Genomic DNA, 18,222 nt, shown 5'->3' with positions numbered 1-18,222 from the left:
TGCTCTAACTTGGGACTATCTGACAAAACATGGGACGAGAATTCAGCCACCATTTCACCAAACCTCCAAAGTCATTTAATTAACATAACCGCAAATTAAAGATAGCAAATAATGTGAATACTCTCACCAGGTAGGCTTTTACACCGCAAACAAAAGGAACAAATCTTTGCAACGAGAAATGCATAAATGCGATCGCACACATTTGCGCAAGCATTCAAACATAAAGCCGGTTCTTCCGCCGCGGAAAATTGTGAGATCTGTTATCGAAACTCTGTAACTTTGACATGTCAATCAATCCCACAGGCTGGAAAAAGTCTCTAGAAAAAAACAGCAAACAAAAAATGGCGTCAAGATGTGAGCAGCGTGTGTGATTAAATTGTTGATTAACTTTTAAAAATACATTTGGTTGTGATTATGGGATGGTGAAAGTTTGATTGATAAACTTCATGGAAGTATCAAAACAAATTTTGTTGTCAAAGTGATTTAACAGTAAGTGAAAATGCAGGCCAGATATCAACAATCCCATGTTTTGACCAATCGTCCCAAGTTAGAGCTGTTGACGGAATATAATATGCTTTTTATGGTCTACATTGAAAATTTTTTTATCGATTGAAGTGAATAACATAAGAAGACTAAATCCAGCTCAAAACAAAGATGATGAAATGTAATATTACAAAATAAAACAGAATTTTTCTCAAAGCAATCCAAAGAAAGTTAGTAAATTCTCGAAAATCCTACAGCTGTGAAACTTTAAAACAATGAAAGTATTGTATAATCCATGAGTATAAGAAAACACAATACCAATGTTATTTCTTAAAGTCAAGGAGGGTTATCTTTTGCCCCTATTGTGAGGAAAATCTTACAAAAAGAAAACTTCAATATTACGATATTTTACTGATCAATTATTAATTTCAGGGAAGGAAATTCACAAAATAAGTAAATTTTGGCTTGAATACAAATGTGGATAAACATTTTCAAAGATAGACCTACATATATTCCTCTAATTGCTGAGCTCTGAAATTTTATTCATAGATACTCTTCATGAAGTATAGAACAACTAACTAACAAAGCTAAAATAGTAGTGAGTTAGTTTTCATTGGTCATTGGACAAAACAATATAAATCACTGCACTTTGTTTATTAAGTATGTCCTTTCCTCACACAAATTTCTCTGCACAATTCTTTTTAATTTCCTAAGCAAACTTTATCACTTTTAACAAATTTTATTAATTGAAACAAAATATTAAAAAGTTCATACCAAAGGCAAAAAAATCATGGCTTATAATAACCAGTGGCTTGTTTCAATCAATGATTCTAAAAGTTGCACTTTTTAGATGCACTTTTTAGATTTGGAAGTTTTGAGAGAGATTGTCAAAAATCCTTTCTGTAAAGGTGCTTTAACTTTCATTTGATTGGATGTAACTTTTTAAACAATCACATAGCACGTTATTGATTGGACAAAATAAGACAATTGATAACAAAATATTTTGCTCTTCAACAAGTTTTTCTTTTATTTCTTCATGTTCTCTCATTATGTCAGTCTTTAATTTGACTTATTAATGACTGTAAAGCATCTGATAAACAATCCACTGATTGGACAATAAACCAACTGCACAGGAAAGTCAGCCCAAAATAATAAAAAAGTTTAGAAGATTAACAAGATGACTTAAAGTCGAAAATTTCGCATAGTATTTGAACATCAACGACAAAGACGCGTGAAACATGGAGTTTGCAGCATTATGTATTTTGAATGAAGCGCTACACAAATTATACACAGGGTATTGTACACATTGGTCGTAGATAGCCTGTTTTCTTATAAAGAATCCCAATCCATTAAAACCAAAAAGATTCCTAAAAAATGCTACTAAAAAAATCCTTTTTATAAGCATAAAAAAATCTTTCAATTCAGAATAATTCAGAGAACTGCAATAACCTTGAGAAAAATAATTTTAAAATTTTTTGAAAATGAAGAAGAAAAAATGAACTGTTTATTCTTTGATGTCAGAAACTTCATTTGTGCTTTGATAACAAGTCACTTGTGGTGATAAAACTTCTTACACTTGCACAAAGTTTATATAAACTTCATTCTATAATAAACAGTAGAATTTTTCTAAAATTGAAAAAATGGCTAGTCAGAAAAATCTGTTGTATACTATCTTTGCTTTCTGATATGAATGATGGCGCTCCACCATCAAAGTCATTGAAGGCAAAAAGTAGTCGAGTAGTTGAGCTCCAGCTTCTGGATTAGAACATGGCAGGGTAAAAAAACTAGCAAACTTTAAGCTTTAAAGCAAAAATACTCCTTGAGATTAAAGTTTGGCTATTTTTATCAAAATTTTCCAAAATCTCAACGCAATAATCCATATGAAAATATATTAAAAAAAGTTTGCAACTTATTAAGGACACAGACTTTGGTCAAGATAGAATATGGGGATTTAATTACCACCTGTCACTGAAATTTTCCCACCAGCTACAAATTGACTTAAACCTCACTTAAAGTGATGCAATTATTTTTCTAATGCTATATATGTATGCCTTTTAAATTATGAATTTCTAGGTTAACCCTAATTTTTACAAAATCATAAAAAAAAAGATGTTTACATACCAGTGAACGTAATAAGTGCTAAAAACAGTAAAAATATCAATATTTATACATAGTAGATTAATGGCCTTTCTAGTAAATCACAACAATAACTCCCTTATAACTGCTTTAAACTACTTTTTAAATGGGATGCAAGGCTATTTAAATTTTCCAGTTGATTTATCATCCGAGAAACTTTAAAGACTTCATTGGATATTTCACAAATAATAACTTCATATATTATAATATTCAAGCCTTTTTACACTGGGTATGGAAAACTTGTTGCAAATCCACATCCCATGCTTTTTCAAGGATGTGTCAGACTGTCCTAGACACTATTACCTGCAAATTATGCAAATCAAACAATATTCAATCCATCATTTGGTTATTGATAAGTCATTAATTGGAAAAAAGTTATCCATTGTATCATGTGTGCTGCAGTGGGAGAGTCTTCTAAAATAGACCTTTTGCTATTAAGATGTCATATAATGTTGAATAATTAAAAACTCCAGCATTTAAATAATGACACATTAATGCATAATTACTTTAAGTGTGCATAATTTTTTTCTCATCATTGTCTCTTCTATCCTAAATACTGTCATTTTGTATATAAGATTCCAATTTGGCATTGAGATTCTTGTCACTTTTCTCTAATATTTCTCTCGAATTAGCTTGCAATAATGCTGTGAATCTTCCCGCGCCATGTCTAAAGTAGTATAATGGTTTAATTTCTGTAATACGGAGCAGATAATTTCTAGCCCAAATGAATGGAGTAATTTAAAATGCCGAACGTAGTCAAGTAGATTGCTGCCTTCTCCCAAACAACTATTGGAAAGGGTCTGTTTGTTTCTAAAGTAATAGAAAATCTTGTGTTTACTCATGAAACTACCTAACTTTCCGAAGCTTATTTTTCAACCACCCAAAGTCCTGGTCTTTTTCCGCTAGAAAAGTGGCAAGGGAATCTTAGTGCGGAAATAGGAATCTTACAAGATCTTATACAAAACTATGGTAGCAAACTTATCATGATTCAAATAAAATAAAATAATCATCATTCGCTTCAGTCATTATCTTTTGTCTTTAAAAACATCAATCATATCAATTTAGTCACAGTTTTTCAGTAACTTAAAAAGTCTTAAGAAAAAATTGAATCTTTCTTTTGGAAGACCATACTCACAGACTGCACACAACTTGAACTGATGATTGCCATTTTGGTTGATCCATGGTGATCATTTCCAGCCAGCGTTAAAAGGCGCCTTCGAAGACACTGATTTCCCGGCTTTTGTCTCGCCTAGTCGATCGCATATTATATACAATACTTATAACACTTTTAAGACCGCGAGACAACTGTCAAATTCTAGCGCTGAACTCTGTGGTCAGTTTTCTTATAATCAGACTTTGGGGATTGTTTCATATCTACGCATAATGAAGTTTGACCACGGAAGCTCTTCTTTTGCGTAAAGTGAAGCGAAGCTGCATTTCTCAAGTTAATCACTTGATCGCACACTTGGCTGACATCACCACCGCCAGCTGCACTCGCACCACTGTCAACTGGAATTCTATAACCATGGCTTACAAAGCAAACGTTGATCTAGTTCTTGGAGCCCAATGGGGTGACGAGGGAAAAGGAAAAGTCGTCGATGTCTTAGCTACACAGGCTAATATGGTGTGCAGGTGTCAGGTATATATCACTACTTATTTTTGAATATTTTGTAATTTTAAACGTGTTTTAAATAGCAATTTCAAAGTTTAGCTGTACCTTAAAATTATAACCTTATGTCTTGGGATTTTTACTAAGGATGCCATCGTGGCTCTGTCTGTTTTTTATAATTTGGTCAATTTGATAAGGGTCAGCAGACCTGCCAACTTGAGATGTCCATTTTGCGTGAGAAAAAAATTTCCAAGTGAAATCTTTCTCCAAAATCAGAAATTGGGGAAATTTTTTCCGAAAATCGGAATATTTGGGAAACTTTTTTTTCAAAAATATTGGAATATTCAGGGAAACTTCTTTCCAAAAACCAGGATATTGGGGAAATATTTTTTGGTAATCGAAAAATCAGGGAGACTATTTTGCCAAAATTCGGGAAATGAGAGAAAGTTATTTCAAAAATCAAAAATATGCGAGATTGCGTGAGAAATAAAGTTTTTCCAAAATTTCGTGAGACAATGTTGAAATACGTGAGTCTCCACGCTCAATGCATGAGCAGGTCTGGGTCAGTTCAGTAGCATGGTAGGTGTCAACCCCACTAAATTATGGTAGACTGGCCCTAACCCTAACACCTTTATTTAAGGAAAATGTCTATGAAACTATTATAACAAAACAAGCACAAAAATGTTTGAATATTATTTTATGCCTCTTTTTGGCTGAATATTGAGGTCTAAAAAGCAGAAATAAACAATCAGAGGGCCCTTTGGTCCTTGCCTTTTTAGGGCCCCAATTATTGGTTGCTTGCCCTGTTACCACACTATTTGATGAGGCTGCTAGATGTTATCAGAATTCAAAACCTAAAATTTTTGTTTCAGGTGAATTTGTGGGAAAAGAGATAAAATGGACAATTTGAAATTAATTTGCTCCACTGGCCCATGGCTTATCCCGTTTCCCGTGAAAGCTATGAGATAGAGGTCCTTCTAAAAACGTTGAGAAAGTTTGCTAAAACACTTCCATTGAGTAAGGCCTTTAGGCTATCTAGAGCAAAACAGGGGACTGTCCTGGGATTTAACTAGAATACTACAGAGGGGTTTCAGGTTGAACCTGAAAAAAAAATTAACAAGCAGGGGCATTAATTAGGTACCCCAGATTATATACTGAAAACTATCCCACTTTTTCTCAGCTTTACAATACCTTTAACAGATTTTTTTCTCATCTAATTAAAATCATCTTTTGTTACGTTCTAAGGGTGGAAGCAATGCTGGACATACTGTGATTGTTGGAGATAAGGAATACAAATTTCACCTCATTCCTAGGTAATAGCAACTATTTACTTTTTGAATAGAGAGGAAATAAATAAGTATAGAATCGAGCTTAGATGTAGTTAAACCTGAAATCTGATCTCTTACATCCTGACATGCAATCGGAATTCTATTTGTTTGAAATGTATGTTTTGAAATTTACATCACTATAAAATCTTTAATTATACAAACAAGTAAAATGACAAAATGATAGGGCTCGTGTTGTTGAATATAAAACTTTCTGATTTTTTTCCACTTTATCTCCATTACAATATTCTTTTGTCAAGGGAATTTCATTTGTGAGTTAAAAAGTCAAAGTATCTTAAGAAATCCATATCATCATTATTGTGAAATGTTCCTTTTGTTATTTTAGTGGTATTACAAATGAATCTGTCAAAGTTGTCATAGGTAAGACTTTATATTGTCATCATTATTCTAAAAAAAAGACCTATCTGATCACTTTTTGTATTTATAAGCATTGGAATATTAAATGTTTATCTTGTAATTTGAGAAAAACTTCATAATTTTCAGGAATAAAAATTTTCAATTTGAGCCAAAACCAGCAATCTGGCTAGTCAAATCCCCTGTGTTGAGCCACATCCGTTAGAATCGATTTTAAGTTTGCTATCACAGTGTATATAAAGGCTTTGAGAACCTCAAAGGATTCATTGCCTAAAGATGATATTTTAGTGATTGAGAGAATCTGCTTCCAATAAAAAACAAATGGGCTCAAGTTAAATTCAATTTTAAGTATTGAAACATTTTTGCTTTAATATCTTTTTATTTGCATCAGGAAATGGCGTTGTTCTGCATGTTCCAACTCTTTTCAAAGAAATCCAAGATAATGAATCAAAAGGACTCTCCAATTTGAAAGAAAGGATGAAAATATCTAACAGAACTCATCTTGGTAAATGTGTATTTAAAATTCAGCAAAGAGGAGAAACTTAAAGGCCAAAATTTTGGCTCCACTCATCACATTTTTGAAAGTTTACATCCAGGAAATTAAGAGTCTACCATGAGTTTTTCATGCTTAAAAAACAGCCTAATAATATCCTAAATGTGGAAGAACTAAATCTATATTCAGAGTGTATTGAATGTTACTTTCTATTGTTTTGCTTTAAAGTCTTTGATATGCATCAGCAAGTGGATGGATTACTGGAACAATTGAGAAATAAAAACAGGTATTTAAAAAATTGATTGCATTATATACATATTATTTTATGATTTTTACAGTCCATAAATATCAGGCTTAGTCTATCATACACAAAATACGGATACCACATTTGTATTTCGTCATGGTGGTATTTTTGTTTTCAGCCTTGGAACAACAAAGCGTGGAATCGGTCCAACCTATTCAACCAAAGTAAATACTTTTACAAATGCTAGTTTGTCTAGTATGCTTATCAAAATTCTTTAATTGATTCGTATTGAAATTGATTCATATTAAGATTTTAATGCAGTAATTTTATTAACATTTCATTGAATATCATTGTAAGGGGTTTTGGGTCTTCCAATAGCAACTAAATTTGGGCTTACAATATTGGTTAGATTTTACAGCTTTTGAGAGATGAATGTAATTGTATTTTTTGTTTCATAGGCTTTGCGAAATGGATTAAGAATGGCAGATTTGATGGGCAGCTTTGAATCTTTTACTGAGAAGTAAGACATTGAAAAGTGTTTTCACAAAACCATTAAATTGTCGAAACGTTCCATTTTGGCATCCAATTTTAATGAGTTAAAAATCTTTGTAAATCAATCACTTTGGAAGTAGAAAGCTCTTTTAAGGTCAATGACTTCTGTCAATCTTCTTCAAGCAAAGGTTTTTTTACCCACTCTTTGCCCATATTTTGATTGCTATATCAATTACTCTACCAACTGTCTTAACTAGAGCAGAGTTTATTTTAAAGTGAAACATCTGAAAATATTTTTTTGTTTCTAGTACTTTTGGTGTTAGAAATAAATTGAATGGAATAAAAAGAGAAAACACAATTTCTCCTCTGCCCTTTTAATTAAATTGTATTCTTGACCTTTTTGACTATGTTTTTTTCTTCAGATTCAAAACTTTGGTTGATTATCACCAACGTCTGTAAGAATCTTTTTTTAGTCTAAATGCTTTGTACATACATCACAAGTATCTACGAATAAAATCCTTCTTTAAAGCTATTCTTTACATGGCATTTACTTTTATATCAGTCTCCCGACATTGTAAAGTAAATAGAAAGAGATGTCATGTGTTTGCATTTTATGACTTTTTCTCCAGATTTCCTGATTTGAAAGTGGACGTTGATGAAGAGTTAAAAAGATACAAGGTTGAGGATGTTACTGTTTCAATTATATTTTAAGGCATTTAATGATCTTTCATGTATGTTCAAATTAAAGTATGACATTTCAATCAGGTCATTTTTCCATGCCCCTATTGTGTCTGGTTACCCAAAATTTTGATATAAAATACCATTTCCAAGGTCTTTTCGGATCCTTCCAAATGCTGCCTTGCCTTTCTCAAATGTAGTCTATGGATATTTTTAGTTTATAAAATCAATATTTGTTTTACCTTTTAGGACTATGCTGAAATGTTACGTCCAATGGTAGAGGACACCATTGTTACACTTAATACAGAACTAAAGAAAGAATCAAACATTTTGGTTGAAGGAGCAAATGCAACTATGTTGGATATTGACTTTGGTAAGGAAGATACTAGCATATTGAAAAATTGGTTTATTTTAATAAGCAATTGACGCCCTTAAAATGGAAAGTAACTTTCATCTATCTTGATGATATACTGGGGTAGCATAGATTAATATGTTTAAACAATTACTTTAGCAAATGGTTAGTCACTTGAGTGACAGTTGTGCAATAATGTGAGTGATCCTCCTTTATTCACACATTAACTTTTCATCACAAATACTTTAATGTTGTAATCCTCTTGTAATCTTCTTATAGACTGTAAAATCGAACCTTGATAAAATATCAAACATAGTGGTTTAGAAAAAACGTAGTAATATCTATATTGGTTTTTAAATTTTCTCAGGGACATATCCTTACGTCACTTCATCAAACTGTGGATCAGGAGGGACTTGTACAGGTCTTGGATTGCCCCCACAAGCCATTAAAAACATTTACGGTGTGGTCAAAGCTTATACAACTAGAGTAGGTGCTGGTATACTGCCCACTGAGCTGTTAGATGTAAGTTTCCCTTGTCTTCCAGTTCATTGAGAGAGATCTGTCTCTCCTCTTGTGCACGTCTAGCATCTTTTGACCTTTGTGGAACTTTTCAGAATTTTATGACTAAGGCTAAACAGATATAATAAACACTTCTTGAAGCACACATCAAAAAATGTTTGAATCATTGTCTAAATCATCTTGCTGGTAGTTGCTCTTGATATGTTGATAAGCTTGATATGTTAAACAACATTTTAGGAAGATGGCCAAAAACTGCAAAAGATTGGGGCTGAATTTGGTACGACGACTGGACGAGCCAGACGCTGTGGTTGGTTAGATCTGGTCGTTTTACGATTTACTCACATGGTCAACGGTTTCACTGCGTAAGAATCGATCCCTTTTATAGTTCAATTGATTTTGAATTGAATCGTTTTCAGATGACTTCCCTCTATAGTAATTGAGCAGCAGCCTAGCTGCTGCTGGTTTCTTTAGAACCATTTATGCGGAAAAGCTAGCAACACTGATCTACTCTGCTTCAAAACTTATTTCAAGAAATGAACAATCTCTTCTGAAACTTATTGGTTTGCAATTTTTTCTTAAGGTTATGATTTTTATCCTCTGTCCTTTATTCTGTAAGTCAAATAATAATAAAGAAGCTTTGAACATATTATTGAAAATATTTATCATTTTAGCCTAGCCATCACCAAGATTGATGTGTTGGATGATTTTGATGAGATTAAGGTTGCTGTTGACTACAAAATGAACGGAGAGGTCATCCCTTCCTTCCCAGGTACCTGCTCTTTTGATTAAACCTTAGAGTGGTTGAGCTTCTCCTTTTTTCGCAAAATTCGCCATTGCTAGACCACAAGATAAACAAGAAGCCGTAGCGACATTAAGGCCCAGCGACATAACAACAGTCGATTTTTGTGTTTGCAATGCGTACACCGTGCACCAGAAGTCAAAGTACAGTAAATCTTTTGAAGCAATTTTTGATTATCCTTACTGGTTGTTACAATGCGCCGTTTCTTCCAAAATGAACCTGAATTGACAAAGCGCCGTTTCTGCAAAAACGGACATACAGCACCGCGGTCAGCGATATGCTTATGAAAGGCCCGATGATTGGCCGATTAAAGAAATTCCATGTTTCATTTCCCTTACATCTAATTAATTTCAAATTCTGCCCTTCGTTAATAGCTGACCTTGCAGACTTGGAGAAGATAGAAGTCGTTTACGAGACGTTGCCAGGATGGAAAACTAGTTTATGTGACATCAGAAAGTACGAAGACCTCCCTCAAAATGCCAAATTATACGTCAAAAAGATCGAGGAGCACAGTGGTGTCCCAGGTAAAAAAAAATCCTTTTTAATGGATCGCTCTAACTTAGAGCAATTTTATTTCAAAGATATCAAACAAATCATCAAACAAGAAAAACAATCTAAACCAGACCTGGCAGTAATTACAAATGACTGTTCACTTTTTTAAACGAATCAAGTCCTGAAATTTCTTGTGTCAAATCATAGACGCCTCCATGCTAAATTAAATACATGTTGCAAAGTTAAGACAAGAAAGGAATTGTTTCCTTCTCGAATTCTTGTCATCCTCAAACGAGAGTTGTTCGGTCTGCTGTAAATACAGACGGATATTTAGATGTTTTTGATTACCAGATTTGTTTTGTTGTTCCTTCAAACAATAAGTTAGGAAGTGAATGTGCAGTAGCGACTAGTAATAAGTTTTGTAACATATTTATGATTTTACATATTTTGTAACAAGTCCATACAGTCATTTCTCTCTAATTCGAATATCTTTTATTTGAATCTCTCTATAATTCGAACTAAAATATCGGTCCCCTTATCTAGCAATTAGTATAGAATACTTTCTATAATTCGAATTTTCCTCTAATTCGAAGAAAATTCTTTGTCCCTTAAAGATTGAATTAGAGAGAGTCAATTGTATTTAAGTGGATTTGAGTGGAAGTCCAGCAATTTACACTGGGTCCATGACCAGCTGGTAAGGCCCTCTTTTAACTGAACGGAACATTGTAAGGTGCGGGGATTCGATCCGGGAATCCCTGGTTTATCGGGTCAACGCCATTAGGTAATCGCTCCTTGTATTAAAAGATCAATGCATCTTTTCTTTTTACAGTGAAGTGGATCAGTGTTGGTAAGAGCCGAGATGCAATCATAACAGTCTTTTAAACACAACAAATGTGTAAATATTGCCAACAAAACTTTATTTGGTTTGTTTTGTAATGTCTTGGTACGCGTGTGTGCATGAATATTATTTGGAATAGTTGATTGTGTGATGGATAACTTGATAAAATAGGCGAAATAGAAAATAGTAAACTGATGGTTTATGGTAACGTCTAGTTTTGTTAAAATTCGTTTTTTTTTCATATTTATCATTTTCTTATTTAAAAGCACTTAGGATTAGTAAAATCATGAGGCTTGAGAGCAAAGGCAATGCTGAGTGAATACTCAGGTTGAAATTACATCTTTAAACCCAACTATAACAATACAATGCAACTTAAACGAAGCAAGACAAACAAGTTTCTTTCGCATAAAGCGTTTTTTATGAAATAAGATAATTTCTTTTGCAGGATTTCTTTATAATTTCTAGGATTTTAATTTCTTTCTTTCGAAAAAAAGTAAATAGTAAAACATTATTTTTATATAAAACTAGATAACATTTTATTGTACGATTGATGAATAAATACATTGATAATAATTAACAAAAGTTATATCAAAAATTATTGGATGAGAGATAGTAGTTGTTGGATTACCAGGGGGGCACTCAATTTCTAAACGACAGTATGGGCTTTCGAAATCAGACCCTTCCAGTGCAGCTCTTGAGCAGTGAAAAGGTATCCTTAAAGGTATCCTCGAAAAACCTACCCTTAAGGGATCCGTGGATCGGATCATGAGTGCCCCCTCCCCTTCCCCGGGGGATAACCACGATTTAATTTTGAGTGATAGATATTTCAAAAGTTTTTGAAAAAAGAAACCCAGGTTAGGTTTTATAATCTAATCAAGTTTTCCCCATTGTTTTTCCTTAACGTTTTAAATTTTTTAAAGCTGTGAATTCAGAAATTTTCCAATGTACACTTGACACATTTCATGGTCGCTATTGAACAGGTTTCCTCCTTTCAGCTTCAACTCGTCTTTTAACAGGTCTTATTCTCCAGAATATTTGATCCCAGTCAAAATAACAGCCTTGTAAATGTCTGGTGATTTTCTCCTCATTTTGTTCTTCGACTTCATTTTCAATGAGTGTGACAGGTGATGCATCGAAAGCTGTTCGTCCATGTAAAACTCGCTGATTGTCGAAAACTATGACGTCACCTGTTAAGTAATATAGTTGAACTCATGTAATTCGAATTCTCAAGGGACCGAGAATTTTGTTCGAATTACATGAGTTTCGAACTAGATGAGGACTTTTTGTATTTTTGACCTAATTCGACGAAAAAAGTCTTTCCCAGGTTTACTTTTGAACATTTTTTTTTGTATTTTCGAGCTAGAATAATGAAATACTATATTCATAATTTTTCAAAAAAGTCTTTGTTGATTGTTTCATTTTCTGTTTCTTTTAAATCTCTTCGGAGATCTTCTGAATCAGTGGGATGACGTTCGATGATTCGAAAAGGGTCATCTTTTTGAGAGTCTTGATCGCGTCGTCAATCTCATTTTGCGATGGGGGCGGATCGACAAAATGTCGAGTTTGTCAGCTTCAAAAACTCGAAAAGTTCGAAAACTCGAATTACATGATTAAAATTTCTTGATGGGATTAGAAAATCTGTTCGATTTACATGATTTTTCGAATTACATGGGTTCGAATTATAGGAGTTTTCTTGTAAGGTTTGAATTAAGCAAGTTTTCGAATTATAGGAGTTCGAATTACATGAGTTCAACTGTATACAATAAGGATTTACGTTCTCGGCGGTAAAATTACAGACCTACCACGCTCCTCGCGTATTATCGACTTTTTTAAGCTTGCTGATAGCGCCAGATAAATTCACTGGCGTCCATCAGTAACATAAATAAAGCCTGGAAAAGACGGGAATGAAGTCGCACTGAGACATCATCTTGCATACTGTATGTATAACTCAAACTTGTGACTCAAGCTCCTTTAAAAGACTCGAAGGATACTCCTACTAAAGTTTATATGTTTATGACCTAGTCTGCATCGTAGACAGCTACAGAGCCGCAGGTAGTATATACAAGGAGCATGAATCCGTTAGTGGATGTGCAAGCAGCCTAAACAAGAGATATGAGCCATTAGCAAAGCTGAGTTGGATTGTGTGTGTTTTTTTGTTAATATTCCACCATTGCGGTGGTCAAAGCGGGATTTCTTTTAAAATCAAATCGCAATCCCGTAATATTTTCATAGACAAAAAATAGTATCAAAGAATGGGAATTTTCGGTTGAATAATATTAGCAATTAACGTTCAGAAAAATATTTTCTTGAAGAAGGCCCGGTACAAAAAGATTTCTGAAGTTTAAAATTCATTCGCAAATACATTACTTTCTTGACTACACGTCTAACCTGGTTTCAACTTGAATTGGAAAATGTTTTCAGGATGTATGAGTAGGCCAGTGAACTGTCGTAACGCTTTGTAGAATGTTTTGACTTCTTCCACAGAGCCTCTGTTGGCGTAATCTCTTTGAAAGTTGATGTGGTAAATACCATGGTAGCGGTCTCCTGAAAAACTGAAAGGAGAAAAGGTTTTATTCTTTCACACGTTTCTCTCTCTACTGCCAACTCTTTCGAAAGATGTAGACCATTTTTCAAGACTGCAAGTACTATAGTGAATATTGAGACAGAATAATACACGGGGTTTTAGAATTGGGTCTAATGAAATGCTACGTGGGGTTTTAGTATTGAGTTTGGCATAGCCAAAAATGACACAGAGGTGTACGATTTGACACACAAATAAAATCATATACAGGATCGTAGGCTTTGTATATCACAAGGATGTCTACATCGCCGTGTCAATTCAAGACAGCCTTAAGTCCATTTTTTCCATTTTGAGATAATTGACTTTAAAGGTTGAGATGTGTTGGACTTAAGGCTACACATTTTATGTCAATGCTTCATAGAAAATAAAATTTGCACTAAAATTTAGGACTTAAGGCTGTTTATGGTTGATATATTATGGAACTTTCTAAATTCTTATTTTTTTTGAATTGCAAAATACACCTCTTTCCCATTAGAATTCTGTGGACTTAAGGCCGTTTTTGGAAAGCGTGCATGCTAAAATAGGGGGTTATGGTCTTAAGTCAATTTTCGAAAAAATGGACTTAAGTCTGTTTTGAATTGACACGGCGACATAGAATGATGCAGCGCAGAGGCGATGTAGAAGTCTTACTCAATGATAGGTCTTTCACAGAACGTTTCAAATTGTCCGAAATAATCTGAGCCAATATCACGGTACCGAACTTTGTATTTAGTAAGAAAATCGAATAAGTGTGGATCCATGTCTTTGAGTTGTTGTGCAGCCTGGAATCCATCTACTAGCGTGGACTCTCCGCCATGCGATTGTGTTTGTACGATACAATGTAAAGCTTGAATCTAAATATTGTTAAAAAAGGCAATGAATTATCAATGGAGTATTTGCCATTTGTACCACCATGTGATCACGTGACACTTTCGTGAGCGCTATCAGAAACATAAAAAGTGGACTAAGGGACTGGTTCGAGTTTGATGAATTAATTGTCTGGTAGCTTGTCTTGAAAACATTTCCACTTTTTCGTGTTTTAGGCTTAGCAGAAGCCCTCAGTGTCTTGCAGAAAAGTTAAAGGTAAATTGTTGAGTATGATAAGGCACTTTGAGATCTGAGCCCGGGGGGGGGGCACTAGGGTTGGCGAATGAGGGGACGGGACCTCCGAAAACCGACCTTTAGAGAGACTGATTTTTGCTGAAAAGGTGACCCTTAATACCATGCAAAGGTAATTACAAAAAATAAAATATATTTGATAAAACTTACTCCAGGCATTTCTTGGATATGGGGTAGATCAACGTGTGGCCATAACCCTTGTGATGTGTAAGCCAAATTTCCAGCGTTTTGTTTGGATATCACTTCGAATGTGTGTCTAGAGGTAATGAAAGTCTGTTAGCCTATTGGTTTTAATGTTGATTGAGGGTATACGTGTGTAGTGGAGTCCGTACAACTTGCACCTTTGTAGCTCTAACAATTTTTTAACGTTCTTTAAGTTAAAAAATCTGCCTTCAAACAAATTTGCATCGCTCATGATTAGTGAGCACCTCACCAAACACCAGGATTTTTGATCTCGTTTCTTGGTGAGCTACGCTTTGATGATTTTCGCAAAACTTTTGCGAAGTCTGTCAAGTGCTTTGACGCAAATTCGATATTTTCGCTACAGCAGGAGCTTCGAAACTTCAAAGTGACGTCAAAAAATCGAATGTTTAGAGCCCGAAAACTTGGGCTACTTCTTCAATGTAGACATCAATCAGTTGTAGATATGAACAGTCAAGTTGTTATAGTCCTCCGCCACAGGTTAAATTTCTGAGAAAGATAAAATTTGGTGCTAGTAGCGGTATCTCGAATGTGGACTTCGCTTAGCAACAGAAATGCTATATCACCCATCGGTAGGCACGGAGAAATTTCAGTTCAAAATGAACCTGTCTAGCTGAAATATTCACACAGAAAACCAACTCACCCATAATGAGTAGACTTGAAGTAGCCACCAAACAATTTCTCTTTAATCAATTCTAACGCCCCTTTCTTTTCTTCACCCCCTTTTAATAAAGTTACACCCAAGCGTTTCAAATCTAGAAACCAATCTAACATGGCACTTTCGTTTTCAATCAAATCCGACAAATCATACGTTGGAAATCCGTTTTTCTTGAAATAACCCGATTTCCACATTATCGGTTCTAAGTATCGAACATCATCATCTAATCCTTTCTGAATGTTTTGTAAATACTCAAACGGGTAGGAACTAAAATGTTCATCTGTCCAGGAAATATTGATAGAGTTTTGAGTGATTTCAATGTTTTTGGGTTTGACGTCCGAAGGTATAGTATATGGCTCCAATAATCGATTGTATGATTCGACTTTAAAACATGATGGGCATTGACATTGATCTCTGAGGAAAATATTTGCAAATTCTGATTCTTCTCCATTGTCCCAAGAAACTTTGAGGGAAAGATTCTCGTTGTTTTCGATAACCGATGGTGCGTATAAGCCACGATGCGAAGTTGAGATCAGACGTCGGGTTTTGTATTCCGATGGTTTATTCAATAGTGGAGGTGTGGTCGTTGCTGTTCTAAAATCTTTTCTCTTGATCTTTGCTAGGGTTGCCAAAGATCTTCTTACACGCCTCATTTTGTTATCTAAGAAAAGACTCATTGAAATATTCAGTCATTCTTCTAATTTAATCCGTCCTCTAATTAGTACGAATTAATTATTTTGGCAAAATGAAATAATTTATCTAACTCTAATTATTAGTACGAGTCCATGATCACGAATTTCTGATTTTCCTCTAATTTAGTACGATAAAGGTCAAATTTTCCTCTAATTATAGTACGAATAGTAAAAATAAACGAATTTTTTTTGTTTCAAAGACACTTCAAAGACAAGGAGGTATGGAGATACCAGCTGATTTCATTTTCAAAACGGTCAATGCAAAACTTTACAGTCAAATGAGAGAGAAAGTTCTCAAGGAACTGGAAACTTTTGAAGAAAAGAGAAAAGTTGGTCAAAATAAGAGTTTGAAAAAGAAAGAAAAAATAAATAAAAAGTACCAAAAAGTGTGTTTTTAATTTTTCAACCCCTAATTTAATACGATTTGATATCTCTTTTACTCTAATTATTAGTACGACAATCAACGTCAATTTCCAAGGTATTTTATTTCCTCTTATTATTAGTACGACCCCTTCAAAATAATTATTTTTTCCGGAGGATTAAATTAGAAGAATGACTTTTTTTTGATGATATTTCGCTGAAGAAGGGGCGTCTATCCGTCCCTATCGAGCTCACATAGCTAGTACCCTGAAGTAGAATAAATTTCACTTATATTGATTTTTGCGAATTTTACAGATGAGATGGAGTTTTTATAAGATACTTTAATAATTGGTCATTCGAAGTAATAAAAATGACGCGTTCTTTAGAAAAAGTAACAAAATTGTTTTATTACGGGTTAACGACCAACCAAATCAAACAAGAGCTTGTAAAAACTCCATCTCGTCCCGAATTTTAGCTATTTTTGTGAAAGTTGAAAATCACCAAAAAATCAAAACCCAAATATCAAATTCAGCATCTGATCCAGAAATGATGTGAATAAGTTTTGCATTGGCAAAACTACTTCACCTTGAAGGCAGGCAAAAATACTCTAAAAAATTGTTGAAAAACAATTTTTAAGTTTCATTAAGAATGTTAGGTCTAAAAGCCTAAAAGCCTGCAAGTTGTGTCGAAGTTTTCAAAATTTACAAAGTCCTTATAAACGAGAACATCTTTATTAAAAAACGTTCTACACCTCCTTGTAAATTTCATCAATGAAGATTTTTTTCTTCAAACCATGTTTCACTAGAACTATAAGTCCCGGGGGGGGGGATACTTAGGCAAAATGGGTGCCGGGTATGTGCGAGCCATAAGGGTACCTTTTCTCATTCCTCAAAAGTCTCTCAAAGGGGTACAAATTCAAAAGTAAGTCTCTGAAAGGGTCCCAAAATCACGGAAATCAAAAATTTCTCTCTCAAAGGGTCACGATTTCCAAAAATTTTGACCAAAATTTGGTGACAATCAAACCAAAATTTGGAAGAAATGAACCAAAATTTAGGAAAAAGTCTCTCAAAGGGTCCCAAAATCACCAAAATTTTGTCTCTCGAAGGGTCGATTTTCGATTTTCGGCTCGGACATACCCGTCACCTCGCAAACCTAGTACTCCCCCGGGCTATAAGTAAAAGTAGGTCTCTGTTTGATTTTGTACACAACAGACATACCCCTTACCTACCAGCTTCCAGTCGTGTACCGTTTAAGAGGGAATATCTTTTAACAATTTTTATTTCGTCATTTTTAAATGGTTCAAAATGTGACATGTCAACAATAACATGTCAGCCACATCTCAAATGCCGAATGAATGACGTACTTAGAATAAACATAAACAAAGTTTCGTAATACGGGTTGCAGACCGTTTAATGTAATATCAATATCACGATATCTATGATAAAGGTCAGATCAAATGTTGCTTTGACGAGAAACACTGAAAGGTTGAAACCAGTCGAGTCATTTTAACTCAAACGCCTATAAGTCGAATATCTCCTTATCTTGAACAAGTTTTATGGCCACTTTCAGTTAACAACGTCTTATAAATCTTACTCCATAACTTTAAATTCCCTTTTTGTATTCCCGTGCGTGTTCGAGTTCAAGGCGACTCAACTGTAAATCTTTTTACAAGATGTAAATTAGATTACAAAGAAGCTCTTCATTTATAAACGTTCAAGTGGTCCTTTTTCATATGAATTTTATTTTAAACAATATTTCGACCTCCTTAGACCACGTTCACACGCCACCGTTCCGTTT

General features: G+C 34.2%; 2 protein-coding genes across 2 annotated transcripts; one reads left to right on the top strand and one right to left on the bottom strand.

Moving 5' to 3' along the window:
• Window positions 1-4,063: 4,063 nt before the first annotated feature.
• Window positions 4,064-11,405, top strand: LOC136811115 (adenylosuccinate synthetase-like). Its single transcript, XM_067067720.1, has 15 exons — window positions 4,064-4,258; window positions 5,474-5,541; window positions 5,900-5,934; window positions 6,320-6,433; window positions 6,650-6,707; window positions 6,844-6,889; window positions 7,124-7,185; window positions 7,580-7,612; window positions 7,787-7,835; window positions 8,085-8,208; window positions 8,555-8,709; window positions 8,944-9,068; window positions 9,378-9,475; window positions 9,880-10,029; window positions 10,827-11,405. The coding sequence occupies exons 1-15, from the start codon at window positions 4,145-4,147 to the stop codon at window positions 10,877-10,879; spliced, it is 1,284 nt and encodes a 427-aa protein (XP_066923821.1). The 5' UTR covers window positions 4,064-4,144; the 3' UTR covers window positions 10,880-11,405.
• Window positions 11,406-11,613: 208 nt separating this feature from the next.
• LOC136811114 (gamma-butyrobetaine dioxygenase-like) lies at window positions 11,614-16,056 on the bottom strand. Its single transcript, XM_067067719.1, has 5 exons — window positions 15,359-16,056; window positions 14,665-14,770; window positions 14,047-14,249; window positions 13,224-13,387; window positions 11,614-12,022 (listed from the first exon to the last, which is right to left on the bottom strand). The coding sequence occupies exons 1-5, from the start codon at window positions 16,048-16,050 to the stop codon at window positions 11,805-11,807; spliced, it is 1,383 nt and encodes a 460-aa protein (XP_066923820.1). The 5' UTR covers window positions 16,051-16,056; the 3' UTR covers window positions 11,614-11,804.
• Window positions 16,057-18,222: the final 2,166 nt, after the last annotated feature.

Source organism: Clytia hemisphaerica, unplaced genomic scaffold (assembly GCF_902728285.1).
Source record: "Clytia hemisphaerica strain Z4C2 unplaced genomic scaffold, Clytia hemisphaerica genome assembly, whole genome shotgun sequence".
Lineage (NCBI taxonomy): Eukaryota > Metazoa > Cnidaria > Hydrozoa > Leptothecata > Clytiidae > Clytia > Clytia hemisphaerica.
Note: the sequence above shows the minus strand (reverse complement) of the source record. Positions and strands in the feature narration are given on the sequence as shown.